Below are 21,432 nucleotides of genomic sequence, written 5' to 3' on the forward strand. Positions count from 1 at the left end.
AAATCTTGAAATGGGGTCCACTGCCAACGCGGAAAACATTATCCAGATAATCAAATCTGTCCCGTAGTTGGATGGCTCAATGGATTGAAAGCGCCCTTTCAGACGCACAAGCCTCCATTTGGGGCCCGCTAACCTCTGCATGTCGCGTCCCCACGTACGTTCCAAGAGATCTTATTTTGGCAATCTTTTTACCAGTAACATTTTCGTCTTTATTTTCCTTTATATGTGAGAAAAAGAAAGGAAAAACTATTTTGGAAGGACCAATTTTTTTTTTCAATTTTCAATTTAATATTTTCTCTTAATTAAATGTTTAATTTTGTTCTATTAATATTGTTAACCTTTATATAGAGACTAATAATCCTAATCGAACAAAGTTATAAGAACTAATATTGTCAAGGGAAAAAGCAAATGAACACCAAATTAAAAAGTGAAAAAAAAAATATACACATCCCTCCAATATAGTTTTCCCAAAAAAAAAACGTAACTATTGGGGAAACAAATTTTTGTCCAAAAACTACACTCCTAATGACACACCAAACTTGCGTATGGCGTGGCGAATGAGGATTTTCAAACACCCCCAACATATGTCGTAATGGAAGAGGTTTTGAAGACAGTTTCAACATAATTGCGCATAAAGCTAAATAATAATCTATGGCCACAACAGCAAAAACCTTTAACTAAAAACACAACTCTGATGAGCAAAACGTAGTCCTCGTGATAAAGTTGCCTTACAATCTGCCACATACAATGTTACAATGTTACTGCTCACCACTTCATCCTCGTCAAATCATATATATTAGTGTTAAACTCAGTGTTTAAAACAAGCATTTATAACAAATGTTACAACGGGGGCACGGTGGCAATATTTTAGCCTCCTTTCTTTTCATTGTTATGTTTTCATCCCCAACCCCAGTCTGCCCCTTGGCCTTGCAGGGTGTTTAATGACCACTCGTGTCTGATCCTCTTCGTCATGAAGCTTCTTCACCTGGACTCCTATTGTTATTGTTAACACCATCAGAAAGCTGAACCCATAAATTTTGACTTCGTTCGACTCCATTTGTATCACAGCCATCAGAAAACTGGGCCCACACACTACATTTTCCCTCTCCACTAAATTCATCTTCGCACCCTGCCACTGTCTTTAGCAGTTCTGATTGCAACAATGGACAGTTCTCCTTAAGATACTCGAAACTATCAGATTGCATCACAGCTGCACCACACAAGAAAAGGAGAAATAACGAGAATCAACTAGTTATAGATCTGTGGATCACTAATAGATGCTTTCTTGATTTAACTAAGTCCAGAAAACAAACAGATCTATAAATGAAATTCAAATATTCAAATTCATTTGATGTTATAGGCAACAAAAGTCAATATGAATGCAAAACCTAATGACAGTAAATGCAAGGCAAATGTGCAAGCATAGCATAAACTTAGCTAGGTTTTATGACAATCCTACGAAGAGCATGCAATGCCACTGCATAAGAATATGGAGTATTCAGCGCACTCAATTCATGAGTCAATGGAAGAGGGGGGAAAAAAGTAAGAGCATAGACCCTCTAGCCACGCATAAGAATACGGAGTATTCAGCGCACTCAATTCATGAGTCAATGGAAGAGGGGGAAAAGTAAGAGCATAAAGCCTCTAGCCACGCCTTGCTCCCAGTTTTCCATTCAATTCATCAAATTCATAAGTAGGCACATAATATTTCCTTAAGTTTTTAGAAAATGCCTGAAACACACCAGTTACATATATCACTTTAAGAGCCAAGGCAGAAGGAAAAAATATCAGTAAGTCTATCTCTACTTTTACTTCTTTCACTCCCCATTCCTTTATACCATGAACAGCAAATTTTGGAAAACATCAAGTCTTAATTTTCTGGGAAACCAACAGGCGTGACTTCACCAAATCTGCTAGTGGCAATGAGTAATTTTGCTTCGAGTTGATAAACATGTCACTATGCAATTAACTTTCTATGTTCTCTTTCCTTTTTCTTTTCTTTTTTTTTTTGGGGGGGGGGGTGTAACGAGATTGTCAATGCATAGCTGGCAAATTATAGTTCATCCTGACTCCAGATAAGGGTCTATCCTATCCTGCAAGCATCTAAATACCAAAAAATAAGGACAAAACATGAGATAATAAAAATAAGGAGAACTATCCATCCAATTGGCCTCATTGTCAAGGAAAATCTTCAAACCAAGCTGATTTCTAGAACACCAGCAACCGGCAATAAAACATAGGACGAGGGGAATAGTGCGTGCAAAGTATGGAGAATATGACCAAGTGTGCCCAGAGTTCGCAAATGCACTTCACAAGAAACATAATTATAAATTATAAATACTACAATATAAAGTCGTTCAAGAAGAATATAAACTACAACAACATGCCAAGATATTATATGCTCAAAACTAGCCAAATACAGATTTTAAATCTAGCCTAGGGTTGGAAGGTTAAGCAGGAAGACTCACCAACAAGGTTCTCAGCAGCAAATTTTAGACAAATGGACTTCAGTTCTGTGGCATGATATTGATCAGCAAGGGCCAAAATACATGCAACAGAACTTATAGAAATGTCTTTGCAAAGTATGGACTCACACAACAGTTTGAGTCTTGGCAAGCCATACTTTTCTGCAGCAGCTAACAACTTTGCAGCAAATGTGTCAGATACTGATGAGAGTGAAGAATATGACATGAAGAGCTCTTCATCTTCTATAAGAGTATCTTTATAAATAAAATGAAGCAGTGCCTACACAACAATAGCGCTCAAGAAACATTAGAGAACCAATCAAAGGATATGCTGCACTAATGAATTTGTAAACAAGAAGAAGACAAAATAAATAGAAGAGAGATAGGAAAAGGCATTTTCAGGCATGCTTACCCGGAAAACCTTAGGTTCCATATCAGTAATAACAACTTCATGATCATCTTCCTCCATCTTATTGAAAAATTCTGTCTCAAATTTAGTAGAACGAGCAGCCAATACAAGCTTGTGTGCATGAAACTTTTCCCCAGAAACAGAGAATGTAATGTCTGATCCTTCCTCATTTTCTAATAGCATGCCAAAATGTGAACCAATATCAGACTCAGGGACATGTACTTTGTTTAATTTTGAACAATCTATGGATGAAACCACAACACCAACAGTACAATTTATCTTCAAGCAGTCATCTTTAAGGAAGGTCGACGCCTCCAGCTGAGCTCGTTTGAAAAAACGCTTATAGCCCCTGAGAGACAAAGGCCAGTAGCATATCAGTCATTTTGTAGAGTTATATCATATCTGTGACTTTGCAGAGTTAAGGTATATTAGAAGTTAAAAAATGAATGGAATTGTCAGTGAATGTGGAACATTTGGATGCACCGTGCCAGCCTTAGAAACAAACAGTAAAAACAGATCTCTACTAGCAACATAACAGATTCCTGTATGCACGCCCAACAGTTAAAATGGCAACTCTACGGTCTATGGCCAAAATTGGAACAACACATCCCAGGGAAATTAACTACACGTCTAGAACATGCCTAATGTTGGCACGAAGAAATTCCAAAGAAATGATGACATATTGAGAAAAAATTGAGAATACATTCCTTCAAAAACCAGGAAAATCCAAAGGGCAATGAAAAAAGAAGCCATCTAGCAAGTACAGTTATCAATCTCCCTTGTTACTCAGAGATATATGGAAGAAATTCATTACTAAGCGACTTGTGTGACTTCCACGATCCCTTTTTAACGTTGCACACCCTTTTACACTTGTACAAAAAGCGAGGTGCATGACATGTCAATGAAGTTGAATAATTGCAATTATATGTGCCATATGATGCTTTGGTGTCAGTGTATTGACATGATGCATATTTACCATTTCCGAAGGAAGTAATCAGACCTCCAAATGGACAATTAAAAACTTACACGAAAGACAGCTCATAAAAATGTTGACTCCTCAAACACATCATCTAAAGCACTGCATATTTAACAGCAACTAGCAATTTCATCACCAATTTCCAAATATTCTTTCCAGCCAACAAAAAGACACGGTACCATACCAGGAAAATACAGCGTCCTGAGGAAAATAATCAAATTTGAAATCTCAATAGAAAAACTCACCACATGCTGCCCCTGTACTTGAGCGTATAAGGCCCACTTTCAAGCGATCGATCGAAGTGGCTATGAACTTTGTGCTTTCCATTGCCACTCTGGTCCACCAATGTCAGCTCAAACAGTGCTCGCACATCAGTACCCTCGCTCGCAAGCGCAATGAACACCGAAACGTACGTGGAATTATCCTCGGGATTCTTCCCGTCCGGATAGAAATAAATGGCCCACTGGAAACCTCCGACAGTGAAATTCTCGCTAGCTATGTGCTTACCAACGCCGATACCTTTGGCGAGAGAGTAGCCCTTGATTACAAAGTTATGCGAACCATTGACGGTCTCGGTCACCGAGCGGGAGCTAGTGGGCAAGACCAAAATGCTCCTATTCCTCCCCGGCGAATTCATGTCGTCCAATCTGAAATGACCAGGATCATAAAGCCACAACGGAATTGGATCCCTGGGCAGGCTAATGACGCTGCTGTTTCCGGATGTCTCTTCTTTTCCTTCAAAGCTTTATAATTGCTAGGAATTTCTTTCCTTTCCCGCAAACTTACCTGACGTTTACAATAAGGGCCTGTTTGGATACCCCAAAACCGTGGTTTCAGAATCACTTTTCCACAAAACGAGGTAACCTCCTCCACATATTTACTTCGTAATCCGTAAAAGCACTTTTGAAACCATGGTTTGGTTTCTATCCAAACACCCCCTAAGTTTATATAGGTCTCCCAGTGAATGTACGTGGCCAATTTGAATTTGATTTGATAGAAATGAGAAATAATGTCAGAATAAGAAATGCTAATATAAAATTATATACTACGTCCGATCATAATTATAAGAGTTAGTTGATTTATTAGAGGAGATTAAAAAAAAATTAAATTAGTTATTTATAATAAATAGGTATTGTCTTTCCTAAAATATCCTTGCTAATCAAATGTTTTGGCTAGAACTATCATTATTAAAAGAATTATCTTAGAAAAAATAGATAAATATGAGAGATAATATGGATTGAGGTTTTATAATTAGGACTGAAATAAAATTCAAATTAAGTTTTATATTAAGAACCGGACGTAATATTATTTACGTATTTACGTAAGTATCTTCCTCTGCCTGCCTGATATTAAATCTAATCATATGTTTTTCATGTTTTTCTCATTCAAATACATTAAATCTAAAGACATTTATTAAAAAAACATATTAAATTTTATGATCATTTAAAAATATTTATTTAGTAAATCATAAATAATGGCTGATGCTTGTTTTACTTTAACGTTTATTGATTTATTATACTTATTTAGTACATTTTTATGCGCATTTTACAGGATAAATTGTTGTAAAATTTTTTAGCTGACCCAGAAAATAAATTTATAACATATATTTCCACAAATAATATGGCTGTGGCATATCAGAAGGAAATCAATACTTTTAGGGTATGTTTGGCTCAATGAAAAGAAGAAAAGGGAATGGATTTTAATAGAGGAAAAGGAAAGAGAGGAGAGTGGAAAGATTTTAATATTATTTTGTTTGGATTTATTAAAAAAAAAGGGAAAGAGAGGAAAAAATATTTTAATATAGACAATTTTACTCTTATTTTATTTAAGATATAAACATAATAGTTACAACATGATAAAATATGAATATAATTGTCACAACATGACAAAATATATATGTAATGGTCACAACATGACAAAATTGCCTCTTCTCTCCAAATCCTCCCAATTTTGGAGAAGAGGTTGAGGAGGGGAGGGAACCTCCTAAAATTTGTGTGTTGCCAAATAAGAGAAAATGATTAAAGTTCTTCCCCTCCCCTCTCTTCTCTCCCAAATCCCTCATACCAAACACACCTCTAGGAAGCAAAATAAAACCTTACCCCCGTACTAGCTTCAGCAACGAAAAAAGGATTTGATGCTGTTAAGTCTAAGCACCCCCACCGCACCGGGGAAAAAAAAACCCAAAATGAAAAGGGGGGAAAAAAAAAGAAGGGAGGAGGGGCGAATGAATTTAACGTGAGCTGGTTTAGCCGCCTCTAAGGCAATTAGAATTGTTAGTGCTTGAGCCAAAACACTGATACCCTTTCCTTTTTCGGGACTAACTTAGAGACCAGTACCTAAAGACAGCACTTCAATTAAATGTAGAACTTCAATAATACAAAATGTATCAGCAAGCTTTAATAAAATGGCCGAAGCCCAAATTCCCTATTCTCATCCCCAGTGTCCTCATTCCAGCCAAAAGATGTAACAAAGAGAATTTAAGGTTTCGAAGAAGTGAGAAAGAAACCAAAAGGGCGCAGAAACCGGAAGGAAGAAATAACTTGCACTGAAATTCTGTGCGTCCTTAACCGCTACCAAGAATCAACCAATATGATGAGCACAAATTATACACGTTAGCTACAAAATGCCTCCCTGCAGCCGTATCAGCTGCCGGAAATAAAAGCAGTTACTTGGATTTCCTTTGCTCAGAGACCCTTTGGCCCATTATTTTACAAACAGGTTCGTCCTTTGACTGAAGAAGTTTTAATGCAGGGTGAACCTTGAGATCTCCCATAACAAACTTCTGTCCCACATCCAACTCACTCAAGTCCACATCGATGTATGGAGGGATAATATCTGCGGGGCACAGGTACTTGACAGTCCTTTTGATGGTATTCAAATAGGCACCTGCAAATTTGTGAAGTTGGAATTTCGTCTCAACCAAGTAAAGAAAAAAATGAGCTGAAAATTTGATGGCATAATCCCTATGTCCGGGAATATTAGAAGTCCAACTTATTTCATCTTGTGACTTAAGGAGTTTTAATCTTATAAATTTGTAATGCATCTTAAACCATGGGATATTTTTGTTGAACAAGATCTCATATCTCATCAATCAAATGTATAAACATGCAACCATCACTGATCACTGGTGAGGAGTGACGTAGGGTTTCATGACCAAGACATTCTGAAAATAATCAACTTAATCCCAGGCACCAAACTTGGAATCCATGGCTTAGAACCAATACAAAGAAAATGGCCTATCTGGCTTCATCCTTTAAGAAACGTGCAAATTGTTTGAGATCATTTCGAATAATTTTTCCCATTCCCTAAATATGCTGCAAATAATCCATGGGGCAAACTTCTTGCCAATGAGGGCGGTTTCAGGAGAGCTTCTTGTTATGGGAGGCTTAGACATGGTCAAAAGGATGGGAAAATAATAGGCAGATAGCAAAATAACCCCCCGGCCCCCGGGGGGGGGGAGTGAACAGAAGGCAGAGGGACTGTAGGTGAATAATGGAAGCACCAAAACCAAAGCCTAAACTGTGCCAGAGGACACTTCGACTGGCCTCTATAGCATTAAAATGACTCATTGTGAATAATGGAGATACACCGCTAATCTACGCAAATTCTAATCTAACATATTAAGAAAAATCATAACTAGAATTATCATGCTGGTGCAAGGAAAACATCTTAGAAATTCCATATACAAAACTAATGCTTGAGCCATAAACACAGGCACAACTTGACGTTTTCACAAAATTCATTTGCCTTTACCACCGTGGTTTAAACCCATAATTGAACCCCTACAGGCCAGTTTATCCAGCTAAATTACGGAGCTCAGATCCTTTCTTTCTTGTCTTGAGAAATGATGCAAAGATGAGAAAACAAGTAAACGCAGTAGGAAACCAAAAACATAACCACAAAACGTGTTCCATGAGGAGTTACCTTTCTTCAATCCAGGGGACACATCTTCTCCTCTGAATACAAGAGGAACGTTAACTTTCAACAAAGCATGTGATGGAGCCCTTATGAATGTGACATTTAACGGCTCATCGCTGCCTGCATGCAGGTGAAGCTGAAAAGTTTTTGAAGGATAGAGTAAAGAACAAGTCAGTAATTTCAAAGTGGATGCACAGTATACATACGTATTCATAAATGATTTAATGAAGAGAAAGATTCACTTATTTTCTCATGCTATACAAGCAAAAACAAAAAGTGAACAGATACTATCTACATGGGAAGAGGCTGATCCAAGGTTGACTTTCAAGAGAAAAGTAAACGAAATCCATTTCGAAGACAAACATAATACATAGCACTTGCGCCTATCGTCACAGATGCAACTAAATGCCTATAAGGTCACAGTGACTGCTCGACAAATTTGTCTCTCAGTACTCATCTTACAAGGGAAGGAAATAAAAATGCAGGAGTGAATACCCTATGATTAGGTCTCTGAAGAATGATGAATGCGAAAGTAATCATAGTTGAACAAAGAAATGCAACGACACTTCAAATAACAAATCATTCGCCAACGTCTATCTTCAATGTTGAGGAAAGCAAGCTCAACAAATCATTTACCATCCAATAATCCTTCAACTTCTAATTCCTCAAAAAGGCATTGATAAATATTGTTTCATTAAGAAATTCAAATTCAACGATTCGTACAGGAATATAGCTAGCCAATAAGTGACTCTAGAAAGTTACCAGCCGGGGCAAAACCCGAATCTTCTCTACAATATCTTCGGATTCGAACCCCGTCCGAACCTCCAGGTCAAAAAGTCTGGACAAAAAAAATGATCGACCTAGATGGGTGACGAGCTTTCGGATCTGATTAGTACGGACGGAAATGAGGCGCTTGTTGCCCCCGTGTTGGCCATCCTCTTGCTCAAAGACGATGCTAGGCACTCGCCCAGCCTTGCGCTCCTTGGCAGAAATGATACGTCCCGAGGCGGAGCGAGGTATAGCAAGGATCGCCTCAGCGTATCTGGGGTCGGGCCTCGGGAAACCTTCGAGATACGTGAATGGTGGGAGGTCAAGAGGCTCTTGGGGAGCGACGGCTGTGGCGGCTTGTGAGAAGTAACGGAGATGCGAGGCTTTGGTGAATATTCGCCGGCAAAGATACATAGTTTGCTACGCTTCACCGGACGACCAAGCCAGCGCGGGCTTAAGAGGGGTTTTGGAAATGAATTCGAGGGTTATCGCCGAGGTGGCTGCCTGGAGTCGAAAGTGGCGGATCAAATGGGCAGACAAAAAGTGGGGCCGAAGCGTAACGCAAACAAAGTGCCTGTTTGTTGCGGCATTTAAAATGTGTTTGGATGGAAATCAAATTATAATTTCAGAAGTGTTTTTATGATTTACGACATAAATATATAAAAAAATCTGTTTCGTTTTATGAAAAAATACTTCTGAGAAGCACTTTTGAAATTACCAAACACCCCCCTTAGAAAGCTAAAGGTATCTTAAAAATTTGATAGTTGTTTCTCACGATTTTAACATTTATAGGTTAAAAGTTATGTTCTTAAACATAATTATAAAAATATAAAAATATCTAAAACGACTTATATATAAATAATTTTTTAGAACTAAAAGACATTTTGTCCTTATATTTATATTGTTTTTATGTTTCTATGTGCATATTCTTTATACTTCCTAATTAGTTATTTATTTTTAATACTCTCTTAGGTAGAAATAATTTTTAACATAACTTTTATAATATTTTTAATTATCAATATTGTCTTTCATTTTATATTTGCGTAAATCTTGCATAATATATCATCCAATTAATTATATTAGTGTTATTTGATTTCGAAATTTTCACATTACTATAATTTTTAATTTAAATATATTTTTATTCATCACATATAACTTCTTCCAATTATAATAAATAAAAATTATTATACTTTGTAAATTTATATTTTTAATCACTTTTTATTATTTAATAAAATTCATATTTATTTTAATCATTCTACAAACTAAATTTACTTATCCAACTATAATCCAAACAACTTTTCTATTTTACAAATTAAATTTTATAAAAATTAATCCAAATATAAATCAGATGACCCAATCTAATTTTTAGCTAATCTTATTTTTTTAAAAGTTAGATTAAAATTTTTTTTTTGGGCCGTTCAAACAGCCCAAAATAAATTGGGAAGCTACACGGTATACACCCGCGATCTTGGATTCATTTTTTTGGGGCCTAGATTTACGTTATATAGTTCACCAGCCCTCCCATAAGCATTCCACATCTAGGCTATCGCCCTCCAACCCACTTCTATTGGGTCTGCGGTTGTTGGGCCTACACCCAATTTAATAGTCGTAAAAGTAAAACGATTTATTTTATTAAAAAAAAGTAAAAAAAAAATTATATTCTGTTGATCCTAAATATAATATTATTTTTATAATGTAAATTATACGATAAAAAAGATTTTATATTTAAAATTAGAAGAGTAATATAATAAAAGATTAAGATGATCTAACATCTTGAGATATTCTGTAACGTATCCAGCACTCTAAAATATTTTTTTTATATTTTTATGTTGAATATATCAAAAAATATTTTTGGGTACTAAACGTACAAAAAAATATTTTGAAATGCTGGATGCACTAAAAAATATTTTAAGGTGTTGGATATACTATAAAATATTTTAAGGTGCTAGATGTACCCAAAAAATATTTCAGAATACTGAATATACGTTACCTCTGTAATAAAAGGGTTAATATAATTTTCCCTCTCAAATATGCCTTTATTTTTTTTTTTTCAAGTTTCAAATTATAGATTTTAGTCTTTTATAAAATAATTCAAATTTTTGCTAAATTATAACTATCAATTTTTTAAATAAAAAAATTTGAGGGATTTAAAAATTTAAAAAATCAAAATTAAAATAAGCACACATTTTATGGAGTGAAAATTGTATTAAAACTCTAAAACTGTTGCACATTTAAAAAGATAATTAAAACAACGAGGCCACAGATGAAAAATAAAGATCCGAGCCATGGGCCATGAATGTGCCAAATTTTGAGAATTGCATTCTGAACTGGAAAATCCCAGAAAAAGCGCGCCGCTATACGATCAATCAATCTACACCTGAAATGTGCTGGCAAAAAAAAAAATTTACACCTGAAATGGAAAGGTAGAGTGGGGATTTCTTCCGTTCCCAGTACTTGAGCCCTTCTGACCTGAAAATTATGGCGAATAACTCAGTTGTCGGGACAAAAATGGAAAGTTGCTGACCTAAAAATTATAGGGATTGTAAAGGCAACGACTCTGATGGTGGACGGGGAACCCGTTTCAAAATCCTGCAAGTTCAATGAAGAAGAGGAAGGCGACAAAAGACCTCTACTCCTTCAATGCGCAGAACTCATCCTCCCATGGCTAACCCCTTTGGAGCTTGCCAATGTCTCTTTGACCTGCAAAGCCTTTTCCTTTATTTCCAAGACCATCATCCTCCGCCGCGTATCTGATTCGTCAAGAGGGTTCGAGAATTTGCCTATAACATTTCGCAACACCGTTGATGATACGCCATACTCTTTCTTCATCTACACTCCTTCCCTAATTCTACCTTCTGATTCGCAATTTCTTCGTCAATCCTGGGGTTCGAATTTTGCTGCCACCCGTGACTGGTTTGGTAAGCTTGCTATGGAATCAGTGAGGTTAGTTGATGAAGAGGGTCAGAGTGTATCCGGATGTGACTGTGACACTTGTGGGGATGCTGGGGATGAAGACGACAGGTGTCCTTGTTCGAGGTTGGCTGGGTTGGATGTGGCCAACGAGTGCGGACCGCGTTGTAAGTGCGGGATGCAGTGTGGAAATCGGTTGAGTCAGAAGGGGATTTCAGTTCGGTTGAAAATCGTGAGGGATAGGAGGAAAGGATGGGGTTTGTTCGCTGACCAATTGATACGGAAAGGCCAGTTCGTATGTGAATATGCAGGTATATATTACTGCAAGTTTGTTTGCCTTATTCGGTTAATTTGAATGAAATTTATTTACATTTATTTATTCCATTTGGTTGAAACGAAAGAGACGTCACCGGACAAAGTAAATGGTTATCCACAATCTAGTGTGTTGCGTGGCTACCTTAGGTTAACCACCTGGAGAAGATTGCTAGGGAATTACAAAAGGAGGCACAAAATAATGTGACCATCTCCTTCCGAATGCTGTTTCAGCAGATGATTCTGGCACTGGTGTTGGCAATAGAATTTCTTACATAGATAAATTCTCTTAGAATAGAGAAGTGCAATATCCAAACTTTCCCATTATGTGTTAGATATATGTACATCAGAAGAAAGTTTGTGTGAAGATTGATAGAAACTAATTTCTTGAGTCTGCTAAGGTGAACTGATTGAAATATCTTCTGCTTGTGGGTCCATGCATGGCTTTTTTTATCTGCATGTAAGATTGATGTTTGGATTCCTGTTATATAAAGGTGAACTCTTGACAACCAAGGAAGCGAGGAGGAGACATCGGTGTTATGATGAGCTTTCATCACGAGGTCAGTTTTCTTCTGCTCTTTTGGTTGTGAGGGAGCATCTGCCATCTGGAAGGGCTTGTCTGAGGATGAATATTGATGCCACAAGAATAGGAAATGTGGCACGGTTCATTAATCATTCTTGTGATGGTGGTAATTTAAGCACAAAACTAGTGAGAAGGTCGGGAGCTTTATTTCCTCGACTTTGTTTCTTTGCTGTAGAAGATATAGAAAAAGATGTAGAGCTTACTTTTAGCTATGGAGAAATCAGGACAAGGCCTATGGGTTTGCCATGTTTTTGTGGTAGCTCTTCTTGCTTTGGAACATTGCCCTCAGAAGACACTTAAGACGGGATTTGCCAATACGACTTTCATCCTTTCATACCCCACCCCTGCTATTCAATTTGAAACTAAGCTTTGTCTTAGAAATTACAATTAGCTTTGCAGTTTATACTTCATACCGTTGAACTCCTACGAAAGTTTGCTGTAATATATGTTCTGGTGCTATGTACGCTTTTATTACATGGAGAGACAATCACAAGCATTTCAGAAGTGCTTGCACATTAATGGTGAAGGATGTCATTGTTAAAGACGAGTGTCGTTCATCATCTTCGTCCCGATGAGACAAGAGAGAGAACTGAGGAGGCTAGAAAGGAAGTGGAGTCTCTGTTGAAGGAATTCAAAATGAAAACTGGTCGAGGCCCTTCTATATCCGGATAAGCCGAACTAACATAGCATTCCTGGTGTTTTGTTGTTCTGTGTGCCATGACAAGTGATGAAGTCTGAATGGGATACATGAACCTGTGGCTTACAGTGAAACTAATATACAAAAATGTGATTGACACTAATGGAAGGTGAGTCGTCGAGGTTCAAAAGGAGAGCCTGGAGATCCCTCACTGCTTTGAGATTCCCCTCGCCAAGCATCCTGAACTTGAGCAGCAAACTGCAAATTCCACAAAACATCCTCGATGGAAGGCCTTTCCACTGGATCTTTGGCAAGGCACCTTGCGCAAATCTCCATCATCGTCTTCAACGATTGGTCCAAGCATGACTTGCGAACTCCTGCATCTACAATGCTCCTTCTAGCTTCTTCATCACCTATTATGCTCGCTTGAAACTGCCAAGAGATCCAGATAATTGCAGTTCACTTTGATGTGTTAGAAATCTCAGTCTAATATGACCGTTGGGTCAGTATGACAGAATCGAAATTGTTTTCTTTTGTATCATCCTAAATTTCCGTCTCCATCTTGCGCATTGATTAGATTTTATGATTAGGATTTTTTTTTATTTTCCCTTGATTGTAATCGGATTGCATGGGTAGTCCGCCTCCTATAAATGTATCGTCTCCAATGGAACAAGATACGCAAGCTTTTCTGTTTTGGCAGGATGAAGATTTTAATTAATATGCTCTCAAATTCTGGAGGCTGATACATTCAGTAATAGATCAATAATGCATTACACACATTTGGCATAGCTATATTTATATTTTTCTTGCTTTTACCGTGTGGGCATTCCTTTAATTATCATTTTTTATACAGTTCTGTCTATTGCAAGCTTAAACATTTCTTATATTTCTAAGTGATGAGACTGACATTCTGACTTAAGAAATCAGAGTCATCCTCGTGATGCCAAATCTCTGTATCTATGAGCAACGAATCATTTAAAATTTCAAGAAGCGAATCTGAAAAGGTACGAACTGGTGAAAAGACAATGTGTTATTACCAGAACCCTCAAGCCATCCGCTTCATTCCTTGACTTCGCTGCCCTTCCCAGAATCATTTCCTGTAGTATTGCTCCAAAGTCGTATATATCTGACTTATCTTCATGTTTTGCACTGCAAAGCAGTAGAGTTCATCCGTTAGAAATTACTTTATAGAACTGCAGCGCAGGTATTTTTTTCATATGAAACCTTCCCATATTATGTGGTACAGTGTCAGTCTTCATTTTCATCAAGTGCCGTGTTTGTTATTGATTATTTAGTCACTTTTACTCAAAAGCAGACTAAATTGATTTCTATAGGGGACCTTTCATTAACGCTAGGATTTTTGGAGCCGCTGGAGGAAGTTCCGTGCTCAACCTGCAAAAGTAAGCTTGGCTGAGAATCAATTGAAGCCATCTTCCAAGATCATACTTGTAGGGAAAACATGAGTTTTTCCTCCCTTTTTCTAGAAACACAATGATTTTCTTCATACCTTTCCCATGTCTGATAAAAAGGGCAGGTTATAACTGCAGATTTTTGCACCAAGATTCTGATCCATTAAAACATCTGTTGTTTTGAGATTGTTTGAATATACACCAGGGATAATACCAGTATGTAGATACTGAATGCCCTTTGCTACTCCAATTGCAGCTCCTATGCGTTGAGTCCAACCAAGTGATTTTTTTGAGCGCCTATCTGCCGAATAACATGTAAACCCATCGTGATCAATTATCGCACCAGTATAAAGAATGGAAAGTCGAAAATCAGGACAGAAAAAAATCAAGACTAAAAAGCCTACAATTGTAAATTCATGATGGAGTGGCATCATAATTGATGTTTCAATGAATTACCTGAGATCCAGCTCCTTAGTGTGCCATTTGGAACGTATTCGAAGACAAGAAATATTCTGCTGACAGTTGAATCTTCTAAATAATATTCAAAGCAGTGTCCTAGGGCACAGACTAGATGGCGATGCCTGAGTTGTGATATCAGTTCTATGTGGTGCATAAAGTAATGAATGCTGTATCTTTTTTTCATTTTCACGCATCTTATAGCAACAAGAATACCATGCCTCAGCCGGCCTCTGTACATCTGACCATACAAGAATGAGACATTACTTGATAAAATACCATAGACCAAAGAAAAAACAAAGAAAAAGAAGATTTGAGCTTGATTTTGCTTGAATAATCAGTTATATATAAGCCGGGAGCCAGTGACATGTACATAAAGAAATTTTTTTCATATGCACTAGTATGGGGGGGGGGGGAATCACAAAGAGGCCTTTATTTAAAGGAAATGCCGACTCTTCATAGATCTCAGCTAAAATCAAAGTACCTGTCCCTGAGAACTTTCACCCATGAAAGAAGATGTATCAAAATTGTTTGTCGCTACCACAATCTCTTCCAGAGAGAAAGTTCGATAACCTGGCAGGCCAACTGTTGCCAACTTCATTGTTTGAGATATGTACCCTTTAGGTTCAGGAAAAAGAAATGGTCACACAATGTATCTTAAATGTGGAAGGATAAAGATGAAAGTATTTATGTATTGCAGAGTCTAATTTATAAGCTAATTCTGATTACTCTTTCAGTTGCAATCAATCAGACGTCAAATTGTTGGGTTGAATTCACAAGAGAGAGAAATAGACTTACTTGCGTCAGAAAGATGCTTAGATGAGTATGTGGGAGTTGCACTCTCTAATATTAATCTTGTCGGGGAATTCTTAATGTTGCTTTTGACATTTCCTCTTCTACTAATGGAGAAAACCAAGGCAACAAATGCTGCTACTCCAAGAATGCCGCCCACTATCCCAAGAGAAAGGCCAACCTTAGATTGATCCTTGTGTTTCTTGCTCTCAGGTAATATTCCCACTGCTAGGGCTTCAGTATGACAAAAGGGGAGTAAGTGCTGATTTTGATTGATATCTTGCAGACAATTTCTAGCATAAAGGACAGTCTTATCATTGTTTTTTGACTGCAAACATCCAGGTAAGCTTCCAGTCAACAGATTCGAGGAAAGATCCACAACTTGGAGTTCAGAACTGCAAGTTAGATTTTCAAAAAGCATTCCAGTGAGTTGGTTTCCAGAAATGTTGAGATATATGATAGATGGAAGAGATAACAATGCAGGGTGGAATGGCCCCACAAATGAGTTTGATGAGATATCAAATCTCTCAAGCTGATGAAACGTGGTCACTTCAGCGGGGACACTGGATCTGAAACTATTGTTTCTTAGAACTAGAGTAACCAACTTGGTGCCAAGTCGAGGAAACTGAGGTCCAAAAGCATTATCATCCAATTCCAGCACTTGAAGATTAGTCAAATGTCTTAAATCGGGTACTGCTCCATAAAAGTGATTATGAGAAAGTGAAAGAATTCTCAAATTTTCCAAGCTACCCAAAGAATCAGGTACAGATCCATTGAACAGATTGTTTTTCAGACTTAACACTGTCAAGGCTGGAAGAGAATCAATCCAATCTGGAAGCTTCCCAGAAAACATGTTGTCATCAAGGATGAGTGTTTGAAGATTTGACAGTAATGAAAGCTCCTGAGGGATGACACCATATAGAAAATTTGAACTCATATTAACTATTTCCAGTGATGACAATCGAGCAATCTTACCCGGAAGTGGACCCCAGATGCCAAGAGAAACCAGTGTGAGGACTTTCAAATGAGGAAGCCTGGCTAGTGTTGCGACAAAGGATTCTGTTGAGAAATTTTTAGGAAGTGGCGAAGCTCTCTTTTCACCTATTATATGAAGCTGCGTGATGGTATCTTCATAGCATACGACAGTAAGAGAAGAATCTGAGTCAGGGCTGCAGAAGTCTGTGCTGCTATTCCAGCTACTTAAAGCAGAAGGAAAGTTCAAAAGCCGTTTGATTCTTAGAAGAGTCTGAGGCTGTGAAGATTGCAGTTGCTCTGAGTGATTGAAAGAAAGTAGAAGTGTCACAAAAATCAAAAGCTTCGAGGGATAGAATTTTTCTGCCATTAGTAAAGGGTATGCAGGAAATGAACTGGAGTTCCGTGGTACTCTTGAAAGTGCTTGAGAAAATATATACTCAAGATCACATATACTCTCAGAATTGAAGCTTAGTTTCCCAAGATCATGAGCAGAAACCCTGCAATTTAGTAAGGCGGGTTAAGTTTAATGAAGGAGTAATCTTGAGTTAATCCGAGGCCAAAAGTCTCCAAGGTTGATGACTGGCTCAAAGAGATGCCATGCGTCATGGAAAACCAACAAGATATCTGGTCAGAAAGTTATAATTACCTCAACAGAGTGGATGAACAAATTGGTTTGGGTGCTGAGCTCAAAAATGGTTCTTCCCAGCTTGTGAAGCCTTAGAGTACGGTGTTTTCTTTCTTATCGCAAGCCAACTCCATCTCCTAACTTAAGCATGCCTTCCCCCGCCCCCTTGAAGTACAGTGGGTAAGTAGAAAAAATAACCCAGATTTAAAAAAAGTCAAAATTATGACATGTCTCTTTGTGCTCCTGTTTATAAGTCGAAGAAGAAGAACCACAATCAAACAACCTACGTATACCAAGTCCCGAAATCAAAGAAACAAGTTTCCCAGGTGTCAGCTCTTGAGGGGTTGGAAGAAAATGAAAGGGCCAAGAGGCACACACTGGATTATCTCACAAACCGACATTTCACCATTGCCAGTCAGAAAAGTCTGGCGAACCTGGTCATCCATGAATTTCCCGGGACATTGATTTGCTTTGCAGAGGACATAGCTTCTGTGGGGAAAGAAAAAGGAAGATTCGAGAGGGATGGAGACCCTTTATTCCTCGACATGATATCTTTGACATGAACATGTGGAGTCCAGCAGCAGATATTGTTAATGAGCTTACTTTGTCACTTTATTTCTTTTTCATGATCTCGAAAGAAACCAACAGGAAGTGGGTTTGGCTCAGAGAGTTAGACTGTAAACAACTAAACATAGACTATCGCTTTCTGGGATCATCAAGCCATATCTTTCTGTCGCTTGGCTTTAAGGGATGGCCCCTCATTTTATATTTCTTGCCTTTGGCTCCCTTCTTTTTCTCTTTCGTTTGCCATTAATAGAATCATTTATGTGTTTATTCTCACCTGAAGAGCAGATAAATCGGCATGATCAGATGATGAACAAGTAGTTTCCAGCCTTCCACAAAATATAGTTCTTCCAAACAATGGCTATAAATTATGAAGCACATCGTTTACTTCCCAACAACTCAACAATTTTCTCCATGGTACGATTGGAGCATCATTGTAATAATGCAATATAATGATTCAAACTTGGTTAGCCTCTGTTAGGGACGTTGTGCTTATACACTATAGATTAATGCAAAACATATCACGTTCTGCTATTGCACTTTTTCTCTCAGAGATCAGTTAAAAGATTAAATTATGTTATTAATCATCATGCACTCAATTCTCTCGGTGACTTTAGGGCGAATGGAGACTACTACAACTTCGGAATCGTCATGCAACTACGCTATACTCTGTTTTTTTTTTGGTAAGTTCAAATTGCGTATTTAAAATAAAAATTACAACTTGCCAAAAATCTGAGCACGTTGGATGCTTTTCTTTCGCCTGTCCTTGTTCTTGTTCTTTTCCTTTGTCTCGCTTCTATCTTTTTAGACACTATCATATGTTATTAGTCTAATCACGATAAATGTGCAACCAAATTTGACCAGATTATTTTTCTGCATTAGGTTAGACCCAAAAGAAAAGTAGGGATTATTGTTGTCGGCGCTGGTTTGATGAAGAAGCGTCATTCCTGATAGACCCATTTCTGGGGAAATTTAACAGTGAAACCATAGTTTGATTTGAACAAAACAGTTTTTTATGCGCAGTTCAGCTATTACAGTTTTCAAGTTTATTTCATGCAAATATGGATTATGATGCACTCAAAAATTGTTTAAAGGGGTCATGACCCACCAAAAGTGGAACCAGAATCATGACAATCTCAATCAACAGAGTAAGCGAAGCTACTAAACTCGAATATTTTAAAATAAGTAATTAAAAAATAAGAATAAAGAAAAGAAAAGTAACGATAAAGAGAACAAATGGAGAGTTCTATTACGCAGAAAAGAATGTGAGGAAGATGCGGTTGGACATTGTCGGCTTCGTTTCTTTTTGGCATTTGCCTTTAAAAGAGTGAATAATTTTCCAAGGAATTTTCATAGGTTCAAAATTCAAACCCTCCATCAATGGAAATTCATTTTGATATGATTCCCATGGATTTAAAACTCCATGCCGGCGTTATTTTATTAATATCGCCATTCGCCACAGCCCACAGTCATGCACTCTTGTGACCTGAGGTAGATCGAAATACAATCACCTAAACTTCTTTTGCATCAAAAAATAAATAAATACATCATAGAAAAACAGGATGAGAAAATATTTTACCTTGACTCATCATGATAGCGAGTGTTATTTGATTGTTTCAATCATAATTGCAATATAAAATATTGATATCAATAATAATTAAAAAAAATTATAAAATTTACAGGTCGAGTTTCCGTAGAATTTTTGTCTTTTTAAAAAAATAAACATCAAACAACCAGTTTGATATGAACCCAAAAGACGAACACGCAAAACAGAGAACATATGGCCCAATTTTAGAACTCATATACATTGGGCCTCACGTTGCAAACATCATCACTTCTTCAGCCTTGAAAATAACATGGGCTCCTACAGTGGGCATCCACTTAATGGGCCGAATAAGAAGCCCGATAGGAGCCCCTGTGATGTTGGCGTACTGTGGCTCTATCAACCAATAGGTATTGGGTTCAATGAAACGGGTTAATCTTTCACAACGTGACGAATCAATATTTAAATTCTTACTGAGAGAGGTGTTCATATTTAGTGCTTGACAATACCTTGAATAAGATTGCTTTCAATAGAAGGATACCTATACTTTAGCAAAAAAAAATATAGCTCTGTTTGAATTTCTTATCATTTTTTTTTCATTAAGTGGTTCTCATATATAATAAAATACAGCTATCCAGTTCCTTAAAATATATCTTTTTTTTATTTAATCTTCAATCTGAAAATTATAATTTTTTTAATAAGCATGCCAAATGCAGAATTCATTTAAAAAAAACACCGTCAATGTCAATTTTGTATAGTTTTAATGTAAATGTTCCATAATTATTTCCGATGCTCTGACTATAATAAAGATATAAAAATTGTTTATAAAAAAAATAAAGATATAAAAATATAAGTATTAAATACTTATAAATATTGTTTAAAAATTTTAAAATAACAGGTAAATAGAAATAGTAGTATTTATTTCCAGAAGCGACCAATTAAAAAGAATGGTGGGAGTATGATGGTTAAAAGAAAAGAATAAACGAACACCACCCGTGTTGCATTAATTGATGTTCCATCAAAATATAAGAAAAGCAATTTCCAATGGGTTTTAAACCGACCAGCGAGAGAATCCGGGTTCGTTTCATTGATGGACTGAGGTATTTGACTATTGACATTCCATTGTCTCTCACAAACTCAAGATATTTTTATCGGACAACCCTCCGTTGTTTGTTGTTATTGTTTTGCCAACCACTCCCTCGTTTTCAACTTTGCTCCATTGCAACGTTATCCACCCTACTTCCTATCATTTACTGCTTTAAAGTTTGGAGCACTGCAAAATTTAAATACTCCACTGATCTATCTATAAGTTATTTAACTTTATTAGTTTTTACTTAAAATTTAACAACTTTTTAATTTTCTCTTTATTTAATATGTAGTATACTTCATGAGAACAGAATTAACATAATAATAAATAAATGATAAAATTATATACTCATATCTTAACAAAAAATTTTCTCTTTATAGGACAAAGAAATACTTCTAATTAGATTTGGATGGCCCAAATTTATTTCTTTTAAAATATTCCAATGTATGCATACTTTTTCCAAAAATAATTTTTATTTTTATTTAAAATCATCAGTTAAAAATTTTAAATATGACCTGAGTCTCGATGATATTCGGGCGATAAAAATCTCACAGCATGGAAGAGCAATGTTGCAGCAACCCCACTTCGCTTTGCCTTTCCAGCCAAGCTCTTGGTCTCTTCATGATTTGACCCAATTAGCCTCATCAACAAATTGAGCACAACGTTTCGCATCATCACCATAGAAGTCAATTTCCAATCTTGACCCCGAAAATATCCCCAAAAAGACAACACGATGTGTTCCACGATTCCACTTTCTTGGCGTACCCTTTTCCCACCTAAAATGATTCCCTCCAACACGTCAATTTTGGACGTTCTCTAGCTGCAGCGAAACCGGGTTCAGGAAACTAGCTAGACAACTATGGACAGTTTAACAAACTCGCTCGAGCCCCCAATACTCTTCTGATTCTAAATATAAGACCTTTATACTAACTAATATAAAGGTTTTATAGTTAGAATAATATAAAGATCTTATATCTAGGATCAGAAGAATATATAAGATTTC

The 21,432-nt window shown here is 36.9% G+C and overlaps 4 protein-coding genes across 7 annotated transcripts; 1 reads left to right on the plus strand and 3 right to left on the minus strand.

Moving 5' to 3' along the window:
- Window positions 1–638: 638 nt before the first annotated feature.
- LOC114724632 (BTB/POZ and MATH domain-containing protein 4) lies at window positions 639–19,736 on the minus strand. Of its 2 annotated transcripts, XM_028911026.1 has the most exons (7): window positions 19,732–19,736; window positions 13,528–13,533; window positions 8,077–8,083; window positions 4,096–4,511; window positions 2,878–3,223; window positions 2,469–2,745; window positions 639–1,210 (listed from the first exon to the last, which is right to left on the minus strand). In XM_028911026.1, exons 4-7 carry the CDS (start codon window positions 4,485–4,487, stop codon window positions 969–971), a joined length of 1,257 nt encoding a protein of 418 aa, XP_028766859.1. In that variant the 5' UTR covers window positions 4,488–4,511; window positions 8,077–8,083; window positions 13,528–13,533; window positions 19,732–19,736; the 3' UTR covers window positions 639–968. The 2 variants fall into 2 exon arrangements, with proteins under 2 accessions (XP_028766859.1, XP_028766858.1); XM_028911025.1 differs by lacking the exons at window positions 8,077–8,083; window positions 13,528–13,533; window positions 19,732–19,736 and having other exon boundaries at window positions 4,096–4,620.
- On the minus strand, window positions 6,188–9,077 carry LOC114724634 (50S ribosomal protein L25). Its single transcript, XM_028911028.1, has 3 exons — window positions 8,531–9,077; window positions 7,775–7,904; window positions 6,188–6,736 (listed from the first exon to the last, which is right to left on the minus strand). Exons 1-3 carry the CDS (start codon window positions 8,948–8,950, stop codon window positions 6,516–6,518), a joined length of 771 nt encoding a protein of 256 aa, XP_028766861.1. The 5' UTR covers window positions 8,951–9,077; the 3' UTR covers window positions 6,188–6,515.
- On the plus strand, window positions 10,925–12,668 carry LOC114724633 (histone-lysine N-methyltransferase SUVR3). The gene is made up of 2 exons (XM_028911027.1): window positions 10,925–11,757; window positions 12,253–12,668. The coding sequence occupies exons 1-2, from the start codon at window positions 11,097–11,099 to the stop codon at window positions 12,639–12,641; spliced, it is 1,050 nt and encodes a 349-aa protein (XP_028766860.1). The 5' UTR covers window positions 10,925–11,096; the 3' UTR covers window positions 12,642–12,668.
- Window positions 13,122–17,830, minus strand: LOC114724631 (probable inactive leucine-rich repeat receptor-like protein kinase At3g03770). 3 transcript variants are annotated; one of them, XM_028911023.1, is made up of 8 exons: window positions 17,257–17,830; window positions 15,642–17,107; window positions 15,328–15,461; window positions 14,844–15,084; window positions 14,486–14,688; window positions 14,318–14,370; window positions 14,016–14,127; window positions 13,122–13,410 (listed from the first exon to the last, which is right to left on the minus strand). In XM_028911023.1, the coding sequence occupies exons 2-8, from the start codon at window positions 16,975–16,977 to the stop codon at window positions 13,138–13,140; spliced, it is 2,352 nt and encodes a 783-aa protein (XP_028766856.1). In that variant the 5' UTR covers window positions 16,978–17,107; window positions 17,257–17,830; the 3' UTR covers window positions 13,122–13,137. The 3 variants fall into 3 exon arrangements, with proteins under 3 accessions (XP_028766856.1, XP_028766854.1, XP_028766855.1); XM_028911021.1 differs by having other exon boundaries at window positions 14,486–14,691; XM_028911022.1 differs by lacking the exon at window positions 17,257–17,830 and having other exon boundaries at window positions 14,486–14,691; window positions 15,642–17,241.
- Window positions 19,737–21,432: the final 1,696 nt, after the last annotated feature.

Source organism: Neltuma alba, unplaced genomic scaffold (assembly GCF_004799145.2).
Source record: "Neltuma alba isolate B1F8T4 unplaced genomic scaffold, ASM479914v2 tig00012194_pilon, whole genome shotgun sequence".
Lineage (NCBI taxonomy): Eukaryota > Viridiplantae > Streptophyta > Magnoliopsida > Fabales > Fabaceae > Neltuma > Neltuma alba.

Excerpts from the sequence above, each read along its gene's own strand:
- LOC114724634 (XM_028911028.1), bottom strand. The coding sequence starts at position 8,950 with ATGTATCTTTGCCGGCGAATATTCACCAAAGCCTCGCATCTCCGTTAC. Across the intron at positions 7,905-8,530 it reads TTCGGGTTTTGCCCCGGCTG|CTTCACCTGCATGCAGGCAG; the intron begins GTAACTTTCTAG and ends AAAACTTTTCAG. Across the intron at positions 6,737-7,774 it reads GTCCCCTGGATTGAAGAAAG|GTGCCTATTTGAATACCATC; the intron begins GTAACTCCTCAT and ends ACAAATTTGCAG.
- LOC114724633 (XM_028911027.1), top strand. The coding sequence starts at position 11,097 with ATGGTGGACGGGGAACCCGTTTCAAAATCCTGCAAGTTCAATGAAGAA. Across the intron at positions 11,758-12,252 it reads GTTCGTATGTGAATATGCAG|GTGAACTCTTGACAACCAAG; the intron begins GTATATATTACT and ends TGTTATATAAAG.
- LOC114724631 (XM_028911021.1), bottom strand. The coding sequence starts at position 16,977 with ATGGCAGAAAAATTCTATCCCTCGAAGCTTTTGATTTTTGTGACACTT. Across the intron at positions 15,085-15,327 it reads GTGAAAGTTCTCAGGGACAG|ATGTACAGAGGCCGGCTGAG; the intron begins GTACTTTGATTT and ends TTGTATGGTCAG. Across the intron at positions 13,411-14,015 it reads CGGATGGCTTGAGGGTTCTG|TTTCAAGCGAGCATAATAGG; the intron begins GTAATAACACAT and ends ATCTCTTGGCAG.
- LOC114724632 (XM_028911026.1), bottom strand. The coding sequence starts at position 4,487 with ATGAATTCGCCGGGGAGGAATAGGAGCATTTTGGTCTTGCCCACTAGC. Across the intron at positions 3,224-4,095 it reads AAGTACAGGGGCAGCATGTG|GGGCTATAAGCGTTTTTTCA; the intron begins GTGAGTTTTTCT and ends TTTGTCTCTCAG. Across the intron at positions 2,746-2,877 it reads TGGAACCTAAGGTTTTCCGG|GCACTGCTTCATTTTATTTA; the intron begins GTAAGCATGCCT and ends ATTGTTGTGTAG.